General features: G+C 34.2%; 1 protein-coding gene and 1 long non-coding RNA gene across 7 annotated transcripts in view; one reads left to right on the top strand and one right to left on the bottom strand.

Annotated features, from left to right (window-relative positions):
• mrtfba (myocardin related transcription factor Ba) overlaps positions 1 to 24209 on the bottom strand; it is a 63023-nt gene that overhangs the window by 38083 nt on the left and 731 nt on the right. For 3 of the 6 annotated variants that reach the window (XM_087276122.1, XM_087276124.1, XM_087276123.1), the window contains exon 2: positions 9391 to 9605. In XM_087276122.1, coding sequence (XP_087132248.1) covers positions 9391 to 9526 — 136 coding nt within the window. In that variant the 5' untranslated portion in view covers positions 9527 to 9605. Of the gene's footprint in view, positions 1 to 1495; positions 1687 to 9390; positions 9606 to 24209 lie in introns of those variants that run through there. The other 3 variants (XM_087276120.1, XM_087276119.1, XM_087276121.1) reach the window with 1 other exon arrangement.
• On the top strand, positions 20078 to 22222 carry LOC147841375 (uncharacterized). The gene is made up of 3 exons (XR_015504071.1): positions 20078 to 20091; positions 20203 to 21576; positions 21688 to 22222. It is a non-coding gene; the product is annotated as an uncharacterized LOC147841375 (long non-coding RNA).

Raw genomic sequence — 24209 nt, 5'->3', positions numbered from 1 at the left:
TCTTACAAAAAGTTACAATTAGTTTAATTAGAATAAGTGCCATTTCTTTTAAACTCGTTGTTTTCATTAAGGGATAAGGAATTCACCAAATTAGAAATTTTGACAGATACTAATATAAACATGTTTAAAAGTCGCTAATCTTGCTATTCTGTTGTCCACTTATTTATGATTAGGAACTTCCACACTGTCAAAAACCTGTCTTCCCTTTAGCATAAGCTCTAATTTATTAACATAAGCACACATGCTGGTTGCGGCATGTCATGTGATCAGGTAGAAGGGACCAACCAAATCATGGCATGCATCTGAAGATCAACTGATGAAATAATCCATCCTTGTTGAGCCAAAAATAAATAAATAAATAAAAACAACAGCATTAAACAATCATGTCTGATATCAACATGGCTGACAATGTATTTTGCATCACTAGCAAAAATAAGTACCTTGAACATATAATAAGCAAAATGTCTTGGTCTCCACATTAATAAAACTACCAAGTTATATTGAACTTAAAAAAACAACAACACATGAATAAATCACACTTTTAAATCTAATAAAACAGGAACCCCTAGGCAGTTATTTTGGACACATTTTATTTTGAAGGTCCTTTTGTTGAATTTAAGTTGCATTGCATCTACATGACAACGAATTCTCCTTAGATTATAAGTAGACTGTTAGTTTGGAGTTAGGGTTGGGGTTAGTGTAAGTTGACAAGTACTTGCAAAGTCTCTTATAGTCAGTTAAACGTTTGTTGAAGGAGCAGTAACAGATATTAATCAGACAGTCTACTAATACTCAAGTGGACCATCAAAATAAAGTGTTACCAATATTTTAAATCCGATATTAATTTAGTTTTGATCAAGTAAATGTAGCCTTGGTGAGAAGATACAAATCAATTTGAAAACATTAAACTCTTACACATGCCAAACCTGGATGGAAGGGTTAAACAATCAAAACATAATGCTGATAGCTTTAGGCTGCTTAATCAGGTTCTTCATGTTAAACAATATACAAAGTAAAAATGTGCATCCAATCCAGTTTTTTTACTCAAGTGGAGAGTGTTTTTCATTGGGTCATAAAATTCCTGCATTCAGTTTCATTTAGCAAAACAATTTAGCATCAGAACTGATGAAAACAACCCCTACAAAAAACAACACCACCAAAGCATTTAATCAAGCTCATGTAAACCTCAAACCACAGGACTTCCTCTCAACCTAATAGTGGACTACAGGACTAGTCATTTATTTTTGAAAAATAAGTAGCTTTTTGACATCCCTATCATGCCAATCTATGCCGTGTCTACTGCTGCTGTTATTTGGAACAATAATTGACCTTCCTGTCGAGCACCTGATAGAAAATCTGCAATAAACTTACTATGATTATCTGAAGACGAATGCACACAGCTCTAATAAACAGCCAATCAATTCTACTCCTCCTAACCTTGTCATGCAAATTCCTACTTTTTAAAGTCAATGGATGAAAGCTATTCAAAATCCACCTCTCAAACTCGAGCAGCAAGTCACAGAACCTGATAAGAAGTTTCCTCTGCAGGTTTGGTGAGTCTCCAGACCTAAGCAGGTCATGCCTTTAACCCGTCCTGAATATCTCAAGGTGGGCTCCTGATAGCAAAACTTTGTGAAAAAAGCACAAGGGCCTCGTTCCTCTGGGTTCTCCATTGATAGTGAAACTGAGACTCAGAAGAAAACATCTCTGCTCCAGCAGCAGGCAGAGAGGAGGGAGCTGAAAGACCAGACTGTTTAACTCCTCCCTGCCACTGAAGATCATACACACAGAAGATAATTTAAAGATAGACCCTACTTATGTTTGTGAAGATGATGTGTTTTCATTGATATGATCACAATGGAGTGGAACATTTTGAGCGCGACCTTCATTTTGACTGCTGTTTGTAGTGTCAAACAGCCACAAAAAAAGGAGCCTGCGCACTGCCTACTAACCTCATTTTTAAACATAACATGATTCGTTGTTAAAGCATTCATGCCATACAGATGGCTAACTTCTCTAGAAGTTTGTCCTGGAGGCTAAAATATTTTTAAAAAGCAGAAAGTTCTTTCACCAGTAAAGAATCAAACATAAACATATATAAAAAGGTTCAGTATGTAGTTTCTGTGGCTTTTAGATCAGGAACAAAAGCTGTCATTTCCATTGTCTTCACTATGAATGTTCATACACTCCAAAAATGTATTTAGTACAGCTTTAAAATGATTAAAATGAATTAAATGTTAAGTAAATTTTATCTTCCATTAAGATATTTGAAGAGTTCATATGCAAAAACCTCTAAATGCAGTCTGAAAGGCGCCTGTGTGTAGGTTCATTAATATCACTTTTATGGCAAACAATAAGTCCTTTTCATGTTCTTTAAAAAGAAAAAACTCAACATAAACCAAGGGGGTTGAGTGAAATGTTCATTTTCAATGGAAATTTCACACGACACTAAGAGGTTTTTAATTTAGTACACTTCCCTCCAATTAATACTTTTTTCAATGCGATTATCTGAATATTTGGATTTTTTAACCCTTAAACGGAAGATTTCCAGGTAGTTGCATCAAGGTGAATATTATTCTACTTTAATAAACCATACATCAACCAAAAAAATAAAAAATTATTCAGGTTTCAGGTAATGTATAAATATTAATTTCTAAAAAAAAATGGACCTTTAAGACAGGTTTTGTGGTAAAGGATCACACATAGCTTTTATAATTGTAGCTGTGTCATTCTTTATAATAAGAGTTCAAATAATTACTTTCAATATTCTAAACTGTAAATTATGTAACAGAAGTTAATCAGAAATGTATAAATTATCTTCTATAAGTTTCAATCAGATTTATATTTATATTACGTAATGCATAGAAGCATTCACAATGAACTGAACTGATTTAAAACTTTTATCTGTAAAAATGCTGGCAAAAAAATAAATGCTAATTATTTTTTTTTGTTCATATGGGTTACATTTTCAAAATAATCTGCATTTACACTTTCATGAAAACAGCTACAGCAACAGTGAAGAAGCAATGCAAAAAAGGTGTATGCCAGGCCAGTATTTGGAATGTTCACCTTATTAGTAAACAGTACCTGTAGAGAATTGACGACGTGTTTCAAATATGTTTTTGGCTGAATATGTTGTTGTGTAAATGGCCCCTAAAAGATCTAGATCAGAATCAGATTGAGTGTTATTTACCAAGTGTGCAAACGCACAAGAGATTTGTTTTGGTTTAAAGGAGCTCTGTACGGTGGCTGAGAGAGCTTAATGTGCTGCAGTTTAGGAAAATGCATGCAATTACAAAAAATGCCAGCAAATTGAGAAAAGACCTTCATTTGCTTGACAGCACACGTGCTGCAAATCCTCACAATGCATACACATAAAAAACTTTTTTTTCTCAACACAAACAATTTATAAAAACTTGCTGCATGTTCTCAAAACACTTGCAAAAAAAAAAGAATACAAAAATGTTTTAAGGGGATCTTAGAACATAATAAGCACATCCCGCTGCTGGGGATCTGCTTGGGGTTTTTTATACTGCATGTGCTTTCTTAGGCCCTGTTTACACTAATATGCCTTTTGTCCACACTACCCCAGAGTTTTCTAGGCCTGAAAATGAAGCGTTTTGGAAACCCTGAAGAGGTCGTTTTATTTTTTAAAATGCTGCTGCTCCGTGTCAGTTGTGGACAAGGGAAAATGAAGACATCTGAAAACTGAGGCCGTGTTGCAGACATTCGCCGATTGGGAATTTTATCAATATTAAGTTCAGTCTTGCATCCTTTCCTTGTAAGTTCAAACTTCACAAGTTTGATTTAAAGTAGGGTTAAGGAGGGTTAATAGAGATCATTTTAGATAACACTTTACACTATTTACTACTGGCTTATTAGCTGCCTGTTAGTAAGATATTAACCAACAAAGTATGATTTTATTTTACATCCCTAAACTTAAACCCTTTACTAACTATTAATAAGCAGCTAATTGGTTGTTTATTGAGCTAAAAGTCTTAGTTAATGATTTGTTAATAGTGTGAATTGTACATAAAAGGACACGTCGGGTAAATCTTCAAAGGGAACAGTGTAGGCTACTTTATAACGTCATTTGCATCACCCTGGCCACGTTGCTTAACAATAAAATTAAAACATTAAGGAACTGCCTATTTTCATTTTGATATTGAAAACAGACACCAAAAATATTGAGGTGTTGTGTAGCTACATATTTACATGGCCGTCATCTTCACTGTATGCATATTTTTTACAAAACGAAGCCTATAACTACCTCCTTTAATTTTCATTGAAAATAAGAAACATACCCTGTCTTTTTTGCTTTAATAATTTTAATAAGTTTTAATAATCAATAATGGCCATTTAAAGAAAAGAATAATTCTTTTTAAAAGAATAATGTACAATAGGTTTATACAATATAGGAAATCAATCAGTCTAATGTGCGGAATCTGTAAATGTGGATACATGAATTATTATATTAATTTATCTTTGTGCTCAAAACATGTTACCTGAGAACAAGTAATGGATTCAATGACCAAAAAGTCCTGAGATAGAGAAAACAAGAAAAATTAAATGTCACGTTTAACAATTATAGTGAAATGAGATCCAGTGGTATATCCATAATGAACTGACATGCGCTGCTCTCACCTAGGGAAGTGTGCTCAAAACACCTGCTGACTGCCTGGAGCTCAGATGTCTGAACATGCTGCATCGCATGCCAGAGTGTGTGTGTGTGTGTGTGTGTGTGTGTGTGTGTGTGTGTGTGTGTGTGTGTGTGTGTGTGTGGTCACGTGATGTGCATTTTCAGCCGGTATAGTGTGGACGGAGATGCTAGGAAGAAATGCTAGGTGCATTTTGAGGCGTTACACTACGCTGTTTAAATAGCAAATGCATTAGCGCTCATTTGTGCGCCCATAGGCGTTCTGGTCTAAAAAGGAAGGCGTTCTGAGGCGGACCGCTGGCACGTTGCTATTTTGAGAAACTATAATACATTTTTAATTAGACCAAAACTAACCCGGTCTAAACTCCGGCGCAGAGTTGCACCTCGCTTACGCACTGCTTAATACAAACAAGAGAGCAATAGGCAAATATCTTTACATATGAAAAAAATGTAATATTAAGGATATATATATAGGATATAATAAGAATAGATATAGAATATAAATATAAAGGATTAAAATATTACAAAACATATTATTTTCTAGCCTACATAAATATGAAAAACCACTGCTTTTATGTCTTCTTCATCTCTGGAGGCTTTTTCAGTTCATTCATAACAATTTGCTTTTGTATAATGTTATTATTATTAGCAGTATTATTTATTATATCCATATTTATATTTGTTTTATTAAAAACAAGCTTAGATTTGCCCACCTGTCAGGTTTTAGACCATATGGGGCACAGCATGTGTTTTAGGATATAACTTAGGTTTTTGAGCACATTTTGCTATTATTATTCATTTGTTCGTTTGCTGGAAATTAGAACTGAATTTAGAAATAGTTTTAAAACGAATATTTGCGCTTAACCAAATAAATTATTTATTTATAGACTAATTGATGTCTGTGCGTAAAGGTTTCCCTATCCAAGAGCGAATGTGAAAGTAGTTCCATTATCTCTCATTCTCACGCAGTAGATGGTCTGTTTAACAGTTTTCTGTTAAAAAACTGTCAACTGTTAACTGTTTGCTTGTGAAATGCTCATTTTTTCTTTGCGTCCTGTAAACAGCGAATGCGCTCTTGGCGTGACGCAGCTGACTCTTAAAGGGAATGGGAGATGAGACTCTAATTGGTTTATTCTCAAAACACACCTATAACTCATTAAGAAAATAAACTCAACCCTTTTAGACCATGCGCCACGGCGCAAGGCAGATTTCCCGTCCTTAAATTAGAAAAAACGCGTCCTGACTTACCCTGAAAGCGTTTGCGCCCTGCGTTTTGCACTCTGCGCACGAACCGTCAAAATAGGCCCTTAATATCAGATGTAAACAGGGCCTTAGAAGAACACTGAGCTTTCGGTTTAAGAGCGAGTGGACCACTCATGCTTTATATTTGAGATTTGAGGGCAGCAAAAACAAAGACTAGCTCTCAGCTGAAATAACTCTCCTCACCATCAACATGGTAAACATCTTGTTTGACAGACAGCCAGAGGATGAGTAACTGACACAGGTCTCGCTCTGCCAAAACGTTTACATTTCCACACGCTGTGGCGGTGTGACCTCAGCATAGCGAGAGACCTAGAGGTGCAGAACTCATAGAGCCTTAAGCCACCCAATGCAGACGTCGCTGTCCTGTTGACCTTTCACATGTCAATCAAAACTCTCGAGCCCAAAACTAAGAGGCAAAGAAATGTCAGGATTTTGGATGCAGCTTCTGTGCATGACGGAGTGGAAAGAGTTTTTTCAGCGGGTACAGAAATAAAGCGTTATCTAATCACCTGGAAATAGAGGCAAAAGTAATCAGGATGTGGTGCGATTTGAACTAGGCAGAGAGTCAGAGAGCCAAGATTACGATTTATTGGCTGAATTTATGCAACCATTGGTAAACAAGGGGCAATTTTAAATCTCTCAATAAGCTCACCAAAAATGGGCAACAAATTGGACTGATAGCGAACACTTAGCCAAAAGGGACACATAAATCTGATATCTTCTGTGATTTTGTTAAAAGGACAAATAGCTAAATACCACTCTGTTTTACTTAACAACTAAATCTCCAATAAACCCAATAGTTCCCAGCATCAGATGAGTCAATTATAAACCAGGCTCCAGATAATGACTTTTCTGAGTTGCAACTAACATTTTTACTGCCTGATTTATATTTCTACATTAGTTTAACAAAAGCTTATATTAGAATTCTGTCCCATTTTGCCTAAATAAACACTAAATTAAAGTTAACATTTAATTAAATAAAAGTGGCAGCAAATGACAATTATTATGTTACGAAGTATTTCATTTTATTTAAGTGAAGTTTTGAAACTAATTTCAAGAAGAGCACGTGATATGATTAATCAAAGGTGGTCTCTCATCTGTAATCAGCAATAATACAAACAGACTGATCCAAGCCTACTACAATAAATAGACTGATTTCACCCTACTGCCTTGTCTTCGTTTTGGAAGAATCCCCCCATCCACTTCATCTTCTCATTTTCCTCCTTTACCAGGGAGACCTACCTGCTCTCGGACCCTCTTACATGCTAACTGACCTGGCAGGAGCCAGGCTCAATTATCTCCGAGCTCAGGGTTCTCTCCCAAACCTGCTAAACCTGCTAATAGTGTCAAGCAATATCTAAGTGTCAACTCCTGAAATGCTGTCATTTAAAAATACAAAACATACGAAATATGAAAAAGCACAAAAGCATTTTTTCATTATAAAAACAGAAATAGCATATTAAAATGAATAAGTATTAAAAATATTTCAGAGACAAGTAAAAATAACAAAACTATATTAAAACAAAACCACTTTTAAAGTTGAAATTACTTAAAATTAAATAAAAGTGGCAGCAAAAGACAATTACTATATTGCAAAGTGTTCTATTTAATATAATAATCTCTATTTAAAGATATAAAACATTTGAAACAGCACAACGTTTTCATAATAAAATCACTAACAGAAGTATGAAAAAATAATTCAGAGATAAGCAAAAATAACAAAATTACATTAAACAGCTTTTTAAGTATTAAGATTAACAATATTATTGCTTTTATTGTATTCTGACATGATTAGACTAAAACTTATTCAAAAAAAAAAAAAACTAAAAAAGGCTTTTTGTTATTAGTTACCCACGTGAGCTGTGTATTGTTAATCTATGCTAAGATGATCTAGTAAAAGAGAACCATAAAGGCTATAACAACAATAACTAAAGTAAAAAGGATAATTTTTAATGCATAAAATTCCCACATTAAAGGAATAGTTCATGTTAAAATGAAAATGTAATCACTATTTACTTACCCTCAAGTTCTTTTATTCTGTTAAACACTAAAGAAATATGAAAACCTGTAACCACTTCCATAGCAGAAAAGAACAAATACTATGGAAGTCATTGGTTACAAGTTTCCAGCTTTCTTCAAAATACACTCTTTTGTGTAAAGGCTTATTTATACTTCTGTGTCAAGCGCACGTGTATGAGTATGCTCCTGCGCAGCCTTCGCATGATCGCATAGCCCTCGTCATAGCTTGGTGGCGCAAAGCTGTGACCAGTATGAGTGGAATCGAGAACCGCGTGAACTTGTTGGAGTGAGTGTTGGTGGCGCAAGGCTTAGTGGGCTGTGACCAGTATGGGCAGGACCGAGAAAGGCGTGAACTCGTTGGAACTGTGTTTACTGGTGTCGAGTCTTGTGAAGGAGCTCCAGATGGAGATGTTTGCTTTTTGTTAACCTCATAATTAATGTTGTTGCACGTCCTACCTCTCAATGAGTGAGTTTTAGCTACTTGTACAATAACGTAGCGTTCAGGAAAAACAAAGCACCCACGAAGAAATACGTCACAGAGGAACATAGAAACCTACTGCCAGCTAGCAATTCAGAAGTGTGATTGCAGAGCAACACAAACAGCATGCAGAAGTATAAATGCACGACTACGCGGAATACAGGCACCGTGAGTCACGCCGATCACTCGACGCAGAAGTATAAACCAGCCTTAACAGAAGAAAGACAAACAGGATTAAAACAAGTGAAGGGTGAGTAAATGATGACAGAATTTTCTGTTTTAGGGTAAACTACAGTGAATAGTGCGGACTGATGAACGAATCACTGGCACTACCTTTCCTACACTTCAAGAACTGTACTCTTTCAGAGTGAGTAAAAAGGCATGCAAAATCACTCTGGACGAATCGCACCCAGCACACAACCTGTTCCAACTGTTACTGTCTGGTCGGCGCTTCAGAGTACCAAACACAAAAACAGCCAGACACAGGAAAAGTTTATTTTCCTCTGGCCATCAACCTCATGAACAGTTAAATATCCCCCAACTGTGCAATAAATATGTGCAATACTTTCTCATACGCACTTGTACACAGCACACCATATCAATATACAATGCAATACTTTCTACATTCGCATTTGTACACAGCACCTTATAACCTGTTTATTTATAACAAATCTATACAACTCAACATCCAGATTTCTTGACTGACTGCATCTCTGTTTAATGTTTATCGTCTTTTTTCACATTTATTTTGTGTTGTCACTTGATGTACACTGGAAGCTTCTGTAGCCAAAACAAATTCCTTGTGTGTGTGAAGCACATAATAAAACAGATTCTGATTCTGATTCTATCCCTTTTATGAATGCATATTCTTTAGTGGCCAGTAACCAATAATCCAATGATATGTTGTGAATCCCAACTGTCTTTAGAAGACTCAAACCAACAGTTTTGATTAGTTCATCTCAGCAAGACTTACCATTTTTGCGCTCATTGAGAGGAGGAAGCCTCTGGCTGGGGTGCAGGGACAGTTCACCCATCTCATGGGTCACAGCCTCACTCTGTGGGCTGGGTGCCAACAGACCCCCAATCGCAGCATCCCCCTGTTCCTCCATGTCTCCTCAGTTGAGGAGTCAAGGGTCTCTTGGGGGATCAGCAGGTGAAGCGGACACAGGAAGCTCGTCACTTCAATTTCTGCAAAAGACAATGTTAATATGCATTACAGGTCTGCAAAAAGTTAGCAAAGGAACTTGGTCCAAGGTTTGCAGGCTGTGTATTAGCGATCATAGTTGAAATGGAGAGTTTGGGGATGATGTAATAGGTCAAGGATGTGGTGGAGTCTGTAATTTCACTTTAGCCTTTACAAACACTGAAGATGTGTTGAATCTACAGCATATACAGTTGCTGCTGTTGCATATATAGATCACAGCGCCAACAAATAATAAAAATGAGCCTCTCCACAGTTGGTGAATGAATAGACGTTGTGTTTGCTAGCCTATCATTACTTCAACTTTACATCATCCCAGTGGTTTAGATGTGAAACCAATAAAAACATAAACACAAGAGCTCACCATGGTGCTGTAAAATGCTAGAATACACTAAGACCACATCAGCGCAAACCACAACCATTCAATCCCATGAAACGCTTACCATTTAAAACCTCTTGTCATGGCAAATGAGGGGATCATTTTTCAGCTGTTAATTTAACAAATATCAGATCGATTCATAAAGCAGAGTATTTCAACTCAAGCAGCAGTGATAGGTTTTCACTAACTAACAAAGTGAGGACTTTAAGCTGCCATCTGTGAAAATTAACAGACCCATATTACCAAAAAACAAGAAGAAATAACTGTCAATAAAGTAACTGTCTCTTTCAGAAGACTGATCCAGCATTTCAAAGAGAATGGCAGATTTTTAAGGAGGAATGGCAGCTGTTTTGACTGGTTTATCAATGACTCAGGCCATTTACACAAAAATGCATTGAGTAAAACATTGTGGGACATGCGGTCACTGGGCAAATAAAGATCCCAAAGCATATTTGGACACAGAAATGGAGAGTACTGAAAAAAAAGCAGTATCGCCTGATATGACCTCTGCATAAAGAGAATGTCAGCATTTACTTATTAACCAGTACCTCCTGTGGTCACTGAATACAACACAAAACTGGAAAAACAGATGTATTTTTGCATTTTCGCATTGTTTTTTTTAATGATTGTATTCCTGCATAAGTCTTTTAACATAAAATGACTGCAATAAACAAAATAAAAAACTAAGCTAGACTGTCACTCTAAAAATGTTATGCTGGGTTCACACCAAGAGCAAAATAAAGTATTTGCATGAACAGAGGCAAATTTTCACTGAGTGGAGCAACTGATTCTCAAATGTGTGGTGTGAACCTGCGGAATATGCCTCCATCGCATCTTAATCGCAAGTTATAATTCAACTTAAGCAAAAAAAAAAAAATTATGAAAGACCTATCCTGCGAATAATCCTGTTAGCATTTGGTGTAAAGCCAGCAATAGACTGATAAAGAAACACATGATAGGGCTGCACTATAAATAAAAAATGTATGGTTGTTATTTCACATTTTACTTATACACTGAAGACTATTGGTGTTATTTATGTTCGATAACACTTTTAGATTTCCCAGAAAACCATAAATCATTGTCTATTTAAATTTTCTCTAAGCTCTATTGTATTTGTGTTTGTTTAATTTTTTTATACATGACTCATTCCCATACAGAATTATCCCAATCAATCTAAATGACTGAATTCCTTCTAAATAGACCAATTCCAGTCATCTGGTGAAATAGTTTTCATATCGTAAGCTAAAAATTGCTGAAAAATGAAAATATCGCAATGTCCAATATTGTGCAGCCCTAATACATGCTCTTGTATTACAGCATAGAATACCAAGATGATAATGTACTGCAAGACCAGCATCGAGATGTGTATCGAATACTTAACATGAGTGTATAAAATACTAAATCTACAGTTGAAATCAGAATTATTAGCCCCCCCCCCCTTTTTTTTTTTTCTTTTTCAAATATTTTCCAAATGATGTTTAACAGAGCAAGGAAATTTTCACAGTATGTCTGATAATATTTTTTTTATTCTGGAGAAAGTCTTATTTGTTTCATTTCAGCTAGAATAAAGGCAGTTTTTAAATTAAAAAAAAAAATAAGGCCAAAAGTATTAGCCCCTTTAAGGTATATTTGTTTTCAATAGTCTACAGAACAAACCATCGTCATACAATACATTACCCTAACCTGCCTAGTTAACCTAATTAACCCAGTTAAGCCTTTAAATGTCACTATAAGCTGTATAGAAGTGTCTTGAAAAATATCTAGTTGAATAATAAGCACTGTCATCATGGCAAATATAAAATAAATCAGTTATTAGAAATGAGTTATTTAAACTATATTTAAAAATATGTTAAAAAATTATCTACGTTAAACAGAAATTGGGGGAAAAATAAACAGGGGATCTAATAAATCAGGGGGGTTAATAATTCTGACATCAACTGTATAAACAAATGAATCCACATAACCAACAATGTAGGTTACTACCGCACACACATTTAGACAAGTGTGCATCTACCACTATCAGGCCATCCCTCAGTGTACTCTTACATAACACCCCCAGCAAATGCCATCTACTCGTTCTCTGCATTTCCAGATTTCAAACGCTCTACACAGTAACAGCTTAGTCAACACAAAGCACAAATTGTTTATGTTTTGAAAATTCGGCACACTGGAAGTGAAATCAAGTCTGCTATTAGTCCTTGATTGTCACTGTTGCTAGGATACAGCAGCCTCCCACACAAATAAACTCAAGCTGCTGGAGCGCTCAGTCTCTCAGCGCTGCACTGTTTGGTGATCACTCAAACAGGACAGGCTCAGTTAGAGGTTATAGCATTTGTAAAAGAATGAAAAGTTAAGAAATAAACACTACAATTTTCGTCAGATTTTTTAAATTAGCCGCTTAATTGTTAACCACTTATAAATATTTCTTGAAGACCAAAACATCCAAAGTAAGGTTATAAAATAGCAGACTTAATCCTGGCACAATGAATGCTTTCCCCTTTTTTAATTTGTAAAGATAAAGTTAATTATAAATAGTTATAATGTACTGTAGGTCTGCATAATTAATCGTATATTTAAACCAAAATCCCGATTTTGAAAAGGTGAAATATTTTCAAAATCGTAAAAGCTGCAATTTTTTTCTATTATTACTATGGCTATAGGGAGGCGAGCACGAGAAGCCTAATTAGAATGTGCCTCCAACTACTTAAAGGTTCAAGACACCCTGGACTAATTTAGTTGATATTTAACAGATTTGTGTGTGTTGATCATCAGTTAAGACAACGTTAGCACCTGTCAGCTTGTGGGGAAAGCTGGATAATTTGGAGCTTTTGTAAGCTAATTTCATCTTCCGGGTTTAAAATCATTTTTGGAGCGGGATCACTCGGTGAGTTTTCTCCACCGCATCTAACGCAGATCAGCTATATTAGTCGCACATTAATTGCGGCCGTTTATCTGTAATTGCGTCACTCATTGGTGAATAACTCCAAAGCTTACCGTTAGAGCCAATCGCAGACCTTTCTGTTGAGTGCGGGAACACAAAGACCTCTCACAGGTGTTTGAGAGCTCGCTTGACAACGCTCAAAAAGCAAGCGGGATAATATTTACAATTCTTTATTTGCTATAAATGCTCATGTTGTTATGTGCATGTACTTTAGTTTTGTATGATAATGAAACAAATTTAAACAAACAAATTAAATTGAATAAAATTCTACTTAATTTTTTTGTTTAAATTCTGCCCAAATAAATTGTTTACAGCCACTTAACGTATTAAAAAAAATAATAAATTAAAAAAAAAAAAAGAGTAAATCCAAGGAATCATCTCTAAATATTTTTTTTCAGTGTACATTCAAAAAAAGTGTTTTCTTTGAGCAGGTAAAATTAAAGGTACAGTTATCTGACTGCTTGTATTAAATATATAAAATAATTAGGCATGGGCCATTATAAGATGACGGTATGATAACATTGGATAAAAATATCACATTTTCACGGTATCACGGTATTGTGCTCACTGCTCTAAAGTATATATATTTTTACATTTTACGTAATAAGACTAAAACATTTTTCCTTTTTAAACACAATATATTTTACTTTAAGAAACATTTATAATATTTTGGAACAGTAAACACGTCAGGCTAAATTATTTATTGACTTTTGCTGTCTCCATTTATTTCAAAACATTTTTTAAAATTAACATTTTGTAACATCAAACTATTTAAAGTTGCATGCATAGTTTATTATTACTATTTCTATGAAAATTCTTTATTTAATAGAATGACAAATTCTATTAAATTTGTCAGCATATGAAATTTCCAAACACTATTTTTAACTGACTAAAATGGGGATAAAAATGTTGTTTTTACTCGCTGATAGTCAAAACATTTTCAAAAAGTTATATCTTATATATGAATAAAAAAACAGTAAATTCGGACCACAAGTCAACATTTATTGATACCATTTTTCTCTTAAAGTACATCATATCAAAAGATTATCCTAATAATTTATTCTAATTAGGTTCCAATAAGCGCAAATATAAGAGAAATAAAAAAATGCATGTAAAAAACGCCTTGGGCCTTAAGAGGTTAAAGCAACAACATGTGATTGTGGATATTTATGTCTCTCATCACCTCAATGTGACATTTCTACCATCACATGCAATAGTGCAGCAACATGCTAACTATGAAATTAGCACAAATATATAAATATTAATAATATTAATGAATGATAATTGTGAATTAAATACTCTCTTGAAACTTAAAAAAACGTGCAACTTCTTTTCACTTTCTTACGTATTTTAGATTCATTTTGTATAAATTCAAATAGATCTTAGTTTTTTTTTTTTTCATCATCTTAAATAGTGTTTGGTGTGTGCAGTTTATATTGTTACTTAAATGTATACATTTAGAAATACATTTTATGGAATGACAGGCTTGTGGAGCTTATGATTTAGTGTGACCACATGTGAATATTTATGTGTAATTGGTTCAATGACACATGCAACAGTGACAAAGCATGAAGAAAGGAAATTCACTGCTATTATAGAGCAAATACATATTCAATCATTTCCCTTCAGCTTTGTCCCTGATTTATCAGGGGTCGCCACTGTGGAATGAACAAACAACTACTGCAACATATTTTACGCTGTGATGTGGATGCCCTTCCAGTCACAACCTAGCACAGGGAAATTTATGTAGATATTACATTATAAAAATATCAGTATACTGTTCAGTAATACTAAAACATGTTGTTTATATCTAAAAAAACAAAGCTGAACACTGCATTTGTCTTACAGAGACTTGCCATCTGATGTGAATCCACTTTGTCAACTTATAACATATTCAAAAAGTCCACATCTGGCTTACACCACATTAAATACACAGTACAGCGAGTGATCTATGAGATATGCATCTGCTCAAAGGAGTTACAGTAACATTGTAGATCTTAGATTACAAAATAGAGGAGCAGTGCTGCTTCTGTGGTCTACTGTTTCTGTTAGAGCTTAAGGCTTTTCCATCCAACCTCAAACCACGAACACATCAAACACTGGACGGTAAACTGTAGATCAAAACTGATTAGGTAAACTTATCAAGGCCATCATGAATATTAGTTAAAGCTGCTACACCAGAATTATTGTTGATAACTAAAGCAAAAAATACAAATAATCTTACTTGAAATAAATATCAATTGCAATAAAATAAATAATAAAATGTGAAAACTCTTAAAATTGTATTTCAGCTAGTTACCGACGTTGACAATCTTAAAACTAAACAAAGTAGAATAATTTAACTTAACATTTTCCAATAATTTTTACGCTATTCTATGACATTTCTACAAACTGTATTTAATTTCAGTATTTGATTTGTTTTATTATTCCTCATTTAAAATTTAGAAATTGTAATCACTGCTACACTGTAAAACAGGATTAGTTACTTAAAGCGAATAAATCAATTGCCTTAAAAGCAACAAGTTGACTTTACAAAAATAATGTAAGTAAACCTATTGTAACTTTTTAGTTGATATAGGTTTTATAAATATGCTAATTGTACCTACTTTTATAAGTCAACAAATCCCTTTTTACTGTGTCAGACTATTTTAGCTAATCTATTTTCAAATAATTTCTGTAATTATCACAATATCACATATTTGGTGCTTCATTAAGTCTATAAAATCTACAATTATAGCCTGTATTGAATTTAGAAGACATACTGGAGTCTGGAAGAGCAGATTCATTTTACTGCATGTCATTTTGCTAGATACCGAAAAGCTGGAAAAAAACAAATATAATAAAGGAGTATTGGAAAAAAAGATTAGCCAACTTTTATTTTAAAAAAGAAAATACAATTTGCATAATTATAAAAAAGACAATGGGCATACTTAGATTATTTTTGTAAAGTCAACTTGTTGCTTGTCGGTTTACTCACTTTAAGTAACTAATCACTTTTTACAGTGTATCATTATTGGAAGCTGTCAAATTAAATAGAGAAATGCTAGTGAAACAGTCAAAGCAGCTCAAGACATGTTTATGTCTTTGTTTTTGTATTCGAGTGTGGTGTGTGTGCTTGAGTGTGTAGAAACAAAACCAAATACAAGACACAGACTTCATATTTAAATTCTATTATTCACAGCCACTAAACCTGGTCAGTATTTGATTAGGTGCACGGTGATGGTCCGACTATATTTACTCATTAAAACATTGGCAAATTCTGCATTATACAGCAAATTCTATTAGAAGTGGATTTTGTAATTCTATCTGCTTTTCCACTTTACTTCTATACTATAGAGTCTTATCAATTTAATTATACCAAAAAAATAAAAATAAAATAAAAATTAACGCTCAGTTATAGGTGCTTTATTCTCCATAGACCCTTTTCACATTTCCGGGTTTCTCAGTTGCTGAAGGTGTCATGGTAAACTTAGGGTGCTTTTACAGTAGCACTTCTGGTCTGCACCCGGGTTCGTTTGACGTCGAAGTATGGACTGTTTAGCTGGTGTAAACAGGTTTTCTGAACTCGAGTGTGCACCCCTGAACCGTACCCGAGTCCGCCTGAAAGAGATGGTCTGGGGTAAAGCTGCACGGTTCTGGCTAAAACGAGAATCGCAATTCTTTTGCTTAAATAAAGATCATGATTTTCTCACGATTCTGTAGATGTTAAGTAAAAGTTAACTAGTGGGCTTTTCCTATTTTTTATTTCTCAAACATATGGTAAAACATCAATAATATTATATTTAGGTTTACTGTTGGTTAAAATGCTCAATTGTGAATAGACTTAATTAGAATTATGATGTTTGAGATCTGGCATTGACAACATTATTAGACCAATTTTTTTCTACTGGTAAAATTAGACAATTGTCATTATCAGAATCCCTATTGCATTATATTCAACATATATAGGCTAGAGTATACTGACACTGCATTCATTCTCATGTACAACACTTTGTGTTTGCTATGAAAGAAAAACATACCAAATGCGTGTCATCATCATTACTTTAAAATGCGATATGACTATTTAAATGACGTGTGCGCTTTCAGTTTCACTGCTAAGTGCGGGTCATACTTCTCCTGCGGCTCCCAAACTATCGCTCTATGCAACAAACTGAATGTTATTTACAACTTTATTACCCGTTATTCACAGCCTATGCAGGTTCTGTTACCTAAAGTAGACTTCATTCTCAGGCGAGCCACCACCCTCTCTGTGTTAACAGTTCACATCACGTGTGATCTTGTGGCTGCGAATACATCATTACATAAAGACAGAAATGACATTTTTGGGTAAATTATACATTATACAGTATGTGAAACTTTGAACACTATTTGGAGGTGTCCACGTTGCTGAGCAATGGAATGTAAATGTATGTAAAACAACTTGAAAACTTGTGCGGCTGCCTTTGCTTCTCTCCTGACTTTAAAAATATGATTGGCAATATCGTAGAATTGCTGTATTAAAACCACCTAGAGGGTCGAATTGAGATCGCAATCTTTTTTCGATTAGTCGTACAGCTCTAGTCTGGGGTACGGTTTGTGCGAACCCTGGTGCGATTTTATTTTAATGCAATCTGACCAAATAACGGAAGTGAACAACAAACTTTAATTTTCATAACGTTCATTCGTGTGTGTGTATGTCTGTGTATCAGCAACCCTGGCGACAACCAGGACTGACCCAGTGCCAACAGTGATGTCTGCTTGACTCCACCAAAAACGACTTCTGCAGACATCACGTGATGTTCTGAAAGTTTTTATAGTTTTTTTGCCGCATGTGGCTCTCTGAATTTTGGCTTTGGTAACAAAACCAAAAGATTCAGTAAAAGCAGAATGACTGTAATAGGCATTTATCTATTTTGGCTTTGCTTTAATGGCCGTCACCTAGCAACAGCTGTAGGTTGATGACGCAAGCATACCGGTGTTCAGAGGGAAAAAAGATGGTGTGAACAAACCAGGCAAGAAGGTGGCAAAGGGACAATCGAACTTGGGTTCATTCTAGGGAATTGAACCAAATGTGCAAGCACCCTTAGAGCCCAGTGAAACAGGGAGTACAACAAATATTTTTTTTTCCAATCCTATTTGCTGAAATATGAAAAGAAAAACTCCATGATGCATTAGAAGCACCTCGCATAAGTGGTAATTAGTTTTTTTTTTGCATAATTTTAATTGTTCTTACATGTTATCAAGCTATTTTTTATTCATATGTTTCCAAATAAATTGTGAAATTTAGCAAATTGCATTTCTTTAGAAGACTTTTGTTATGGAACACTTTTAAAATATCGATTTAAACTACTTAAATCTTGGAAGTCCTTGAACATTTGAAGTGTGTAAGTTTAATAAACTGCCAAATATTAAAAAATAATATTTTTTTGTACTGATAATGAATTCAAATTCCTTATTAGCAAAAGGTAAGCAAACGTTGAATTGAAACATTGAAAAAAAAGCTTTTAAAATCAAGCTAGCATTGCTAGATCTTCTTGACATTTTATTCCAGGGATTACATTTGAGCTTAAAATGGATTATACTTCACAGGATTACCAGTGTAAAAATGTCAAGAACACTGTTCAACACAACAATGAAAAATATCCTACCTGGATAATTTCTGATTTTTAATCAAACGAAGGGACAGATCAAAGAACAATCATTGCCCAATGGAGTCAAACTAAATACTGTTTCAAAGCTGCTGCAGTAATCTTTGCATTGTTCTGGTGAGGAAGTTACAACACTGTTGTTTCTCCTTCAGTAAGGTGTGCCCAAGTTCTCCATTCAGACTATTAGCACAGCAGCTTCTCCTTCACAGTGGCCAACATTTAATCTGTCTCAAATGGCTTTAATGTCAGGGATCTGAACCTGATTCTGCTGAGACAGCAAAGTATGAGCCATGACTAAATACTCTGGAAAATATCAAACTCCAATTAAAAGCAAACCCAGATGCTTGATCCTTTTCATGTGCCGAACTGGAAACACAAGCGATGACTTCCATGTGTTCATCAAAGGAAAGTAAGCAAGGTGGACTGGCACGGGATAAACGTTTCTTTACTTCAACACAGTGCTTGTGTTCGACTTCCTCAAAGAGAGTTAATGCCAAACTTTGGAATTAACTTTTTATGTACAGTCCATTATTAATTCCTGCCGAGCATTAATAAAATGTTTATGCATGTATGCTGACAATTTTGTCAATGAATTCTAGACCCTGTAAACACCTGGTGTTTAGACAGGCTCAGTGGAAATGCATGTTAAAATCTACATTTCTATTGCTCCCGAAACATAGAGTGACCGGAGATCAATAAACTCACTACAGTTTGATAAACATTGCAGCTGTTGGACAACATAATGTACTTGAGGCATTTTTAGGCCAGAATGTAGTTTAGTTTGCAACTATGCAGTTTATTTATTTAAAATATGTATTATTTCTGAGATACAGCGCTTTAGCATTCATCAGCCTGTACAGATGGTCACAGAGACCTCATAATAACCTTCATAGAGGAGAAAAACTCAGTCCAAATTCAAAATACAGCTGACCAAGTCATTATTAAACAGGTAAGTGACATTCTAAGTTGATCTCTCTTAATTATGTTGTAGTGCTGTACATATACCATAGTAATTGTTGTGTATTGAATGTGAGATAGGACTCACAAATAAGCAATGCATGTATTTTGTGTTGGCCATCTGTTTGTTTCTAATGAGTCTAGTTTTTGTTACTGCAGACTAGTTCAATAAAAAAAAGAAAAAAGAAATCTCTGCATATGTTTAGCGTTTTTCCTTATGACAAACACAACAGTAATCTGGTAGTTTTGGCTTTTTCTAGCTTAAGTATTGTGTTCCTGACTGCAACAGAGAAATACTGGGAAATCTCTGTAGACTAATAGAATTTCATGCCGTTCAGCCTTATAATCCTAAAATGTGAGCACAAATCACTTGTTTTGTCATCACTTTAGATATTATGCTAGAGAATCATTCAAATACTAGCTCTAAAGTGACGTTTGTGAAGTGGCAACAGTTTCTGCTGTTGACGTCAGCTGCAGATGTGAATGAATGGTGGAAGAAAGTAGTTCCTCATACAAAAGGACTTTTATACTCTTCGTGTTTGATTTTCTTTTTACGCGATTATGTAGCAGTGCAATATGGCTGTATAACGTCACTGGTGGGACACCGAGGCACTCAGTCTTCGGCGTCGAGTCAACGCATGATAAACAGTGCTGATACAGCCATATTGCACTGTTACAAGTGTGATATTGCTTGTGTGTTTCAGATACACATTCTTTTCAAGCCCACAAGAAGGCTGGGCTTGTCATACAGATCAGCTAGGAAATCAAAGACATAAACCCTTCCCTAAATGGTATTAGAAGCAAACCTAAGGGGAAAAACACAAGCCATGTCTCATTTTTAGAGGCTAAAGGGGTGTCCTTCGAAGTCCACACAAGCTGAAGTGAGCTTTTTGAAATAAGACGATCATTATAAGACGATAATGACTTTTTTTCAAAGTGAATTTAAAACTTATTTTAAGCGATCTCAAGATAAAACACGGTGTACAGAAGCTGGACATTTCCTTTGATCAATACATGTACACATAAAAATGTAAGATGTTTTTAAAATGACTTTTCAGTAAGATATTTCATACTCTTTTTGTTTTTAACATGAGTTTAGTTATCAGTGTAAAATAAACCTAATTCTTTCATTTAAACCAAAGTTTTCTTTCAAAATCATCCTTCTGTTATCAGCACGTAATGAATCTTGGGATGTTTGAGGCCGCGAAGGATCCACAGGTTGTGTCCTTCATTCCCGGAAAACGAAGGACGCATTTTGAGGCTGCTTTCGAAGGAGCCTTAGAACTTTTTTGAAATGAGACAGCCTTCATCGCGACGCAATGACAAAGCACACTTCAAATGCATCCTTTGGAGGATGAAGCCTCTGAAATAAGACACAGCTACAGTTTTTCTTCCAAACACTATTTTTTTTTACTGTTTTTCCAATGTAAACGTGCTCGACTGATGTGTGTGACTGTTACGCTGTTGCCAGATAGCTTTAACATGCTTTGTTTTTTGCTACCGAGCAAACTGACCATGACAGAAAAGTTATAAACAGATAGATAAAATAGTTGTAAATAAATAAATAAATAAACAGGTGAGGTAAAAATATTTGATATTTTGAAATTTTGATATTCTGACAAATCAAAAACACTTTAAAGTTGTTTTGTGGTATTTGATGTTGTGCAAATAATCCTTTATTTCGATAAATATGTCTGTAAATATAATTTAAAAAGTTGTTTGCGTCATACTGCCCCATAGTGTTTATTTTGTCTATGAAATGCATTCAAATGTTTTATGCTTTTGCTGCTTGTACAAAAAAACTTATTTAAAATTAGTTGAAACAACAGAATTCTTAAGATTTTTTTGGAACAACTTAATTGTTTTACGTTCGATCCACTTTAATTTGTAAAAAACAATGACGTTAACCTAATCAATTTGTATTGGGACAACATTAAGAAATTGTGTGGAACCCAGCATTTTTTAACTGTATGTTTTCGAGACTTCATACTTTTGTAGGCTAAAGCATGTTTTTCTATTTAGCCAATGTTACTTTAATATGCATTGTAATAATAGTAAAACAAGCAGATGAAAGAGACACATTCCTGTTTACATTATTATTTTAATCCATCTTGTTTGTCTACTTTAATCCTTTTTTTTTTTTTTTGGATATCTTTGAAGAAAAGGTCTGTCTTATATTTCAATCTAATATGAAGAAATAGGTAAATACCAAAGTTAAAGTTATAAGTCGAAACTAAAGCAAGTTTACATGACACCAAAACATATGCAGTTACTAAAAACATTAACATCTTAAAGACATGTCATAGAGTTGTCTATATAATCCTGTGCTCACAGAGCTATGCTTTATAAAAAGCACTGCTACCCATGCCAGGCCAGTAGTGGTGTTTTGATTTCAGCTTTCCTTTAGGTTGTCATTCAAGTGCTTGTGCATGGTTAAAAAATACATAGTTCAAATGCATATGATATGACCATTGGCTTTCACATTTTACATGACGTATAACAAGTTCAAGTTACTTTACTGGCATGACAATTTACATACAGTATTTGGTAATACAGTATTACCAAAGCATATTAGATATGTATAAGATATGTAATATACTAACCATCAAATTAATAAAATATACAGTAAATAGGAAATAAATGGCAAAAAAACTGATAATATATTTGATAATTATAACAATTTCAATGATGATAAAATTCTAAATTATTCAAATAAGATAAATGAATTTATATTAACCATTTCTTATAGTGTGTAGGGTGTATACATATTTTGCAGCTAGTTTAGGTGTCAATTCATCCTCTCTGAATACATGGTCTTTACAAGTCAATACAAGTCTTTTAGAGTCATTTAAAAAAAATAATGTTTCAAATTGGGGGAAACACATTCTCTAGATGTGATGTATTTGGGGCAGAACTGAAGGAAATGTGTCTCATTCTCTATTTGATTTTTGTTACACTGTTTCACATATTCTCTGTTCTTTGGGAGTTCAGGAAAGTCCAATAAGGGCATGATTTTCAGGCCCCCAAAACTCTATTTTCATGCAAAGAAGTGTTGCATATAAATGAAAGCATACAATTTTAAAATCTTAGTTGAGGACTATGTTATGTAAATGCACCCTAAATCAGATTTACTTTAAATAGCATGAATATACAAAACAAATATTGTTCATTATCATTTACAATTAGCTTCAACCTTAAATTTTTGATGTTTAGCGTAAAATACATACTTTTTCATATTTAGCTATTCTACTATGTGCTTTACTCAGTTTCATTAGTTTTTAAAATGTTTATATTAGTTTTATTTGTTTATTAAACTGTTCTATTTGATTCATAGCATTATTTGAAAGAATGAAAACAATTTGTTAATAGTTCTATGTTTAAGAACTATTTTCTTTTAACAATAGCTAGATGTTAACTTTCAAACCAAAATATCAACGGCTTTACAACTAGGTATGGGACGATAACTGGTTTTAAGTCAGGGTTTTAAAACCCTGTTAAAAATTTTCTGTTATACCCAAGCGGCAACCCTCGCTCTCTCTCGGGAAGCCAATACAGAAGTAACTGAAACTGCAATTCATCAAAATTCCGCTAGTCCTGGCAACATATAGAGCAAATTTCTATTGAGCCCACTGTTAGAATGGCCAACTTTACAAGAGAAAAAAAGGGTGTTTACAGTCTGGTACAAAGAAAAATTTTGGTTCATATAGCTAATATTACCCTTCATGACAACTGTGAGGGGGGTGAATTTGTTTATACCATTATACCGTTCCTACACTCTCAAAAATAAAGGTACGCAAGCTGTCACTGGGGGGGAACTTTTTTTAAAAGATACAAATTTGTACCGAAAAGGTCCATTATAATACCTCAAGGGTACATATTAGCCAATAAATACAAAAGTGTTATTCTTAAAATATTAAGGTACTAATATATACTTTTGAGGTACCAATGTGGACCCTTTAAAAACAAATGTATACCTTTGGAAAAGGTACAACCCCAGTGACAGCTCGCGTATTTCTGAGAGTGTAAGTCATTTATAAGTTGTTATTTTAATTAGTTTTTTTAGGGCAACAGTAGAATAAAACCCTCCACATAACAAGCTACTGGTCAGTCCATCACTCAGGAAATATATAAAAAACAATTCTCTTATAACAACATCCAACATGCTGTAGTGCTGAATAGTGCAGTGACTTAACTTCATATCCAAAGAAAAGCAAAATTAAATGACTAATTTTAATTATTTAGTGTGACATGTTACGGTTTCAAAATATTTTAAATATTGAAACAAATTATGTCATGTTTAATGGGGTTGTTGTTTTTTACCCAGAGTTTTAAACAGAACTTATTTCAGAGCAGTAATCACAAAACCGTGATACCGCAAAACCGAGATATTTTTACCCAAGTAAGAATCTTATACCTGCCCATAAGTTTTTATTGGCGAGACAGCATGCAATATTATGTAATAATCTCACCAAGAGGACTTTGGACTGAAAAGTCCAAATCATAAAAAAAGTGGAAGTGCAAATTACAAAAAAAAAAAAAAAAAAACATTTCAAACTTAGTACACATTCTTGGTTTAAATATGAACTTTCTTAACATGTTTAGATTGAAATATGTCAAAGGTATATTTTTACAGGTGAATTTGGTGGCTTTGCTTCTCAGATATTCACTTTAAATCAAAATCACAAGA

Source organism: Danio rerio, chromosome 12 (genome assembly GCF_052040795.2).
Source record: "Danio rerio strain M-AB ecotype USA chromosome 12, GRCz13ab, whole genome shotgun sequence".
NCBI lineage: Eukaryota > Metazoa > Chordata > Actinopteri > Cypriniformes > Danionidae > Danio > Danio rerio.
Note: the sequence above shows the minus strand (reverse complement) of the source record. Positions and strands in the feature narration are given on the sequence as shown.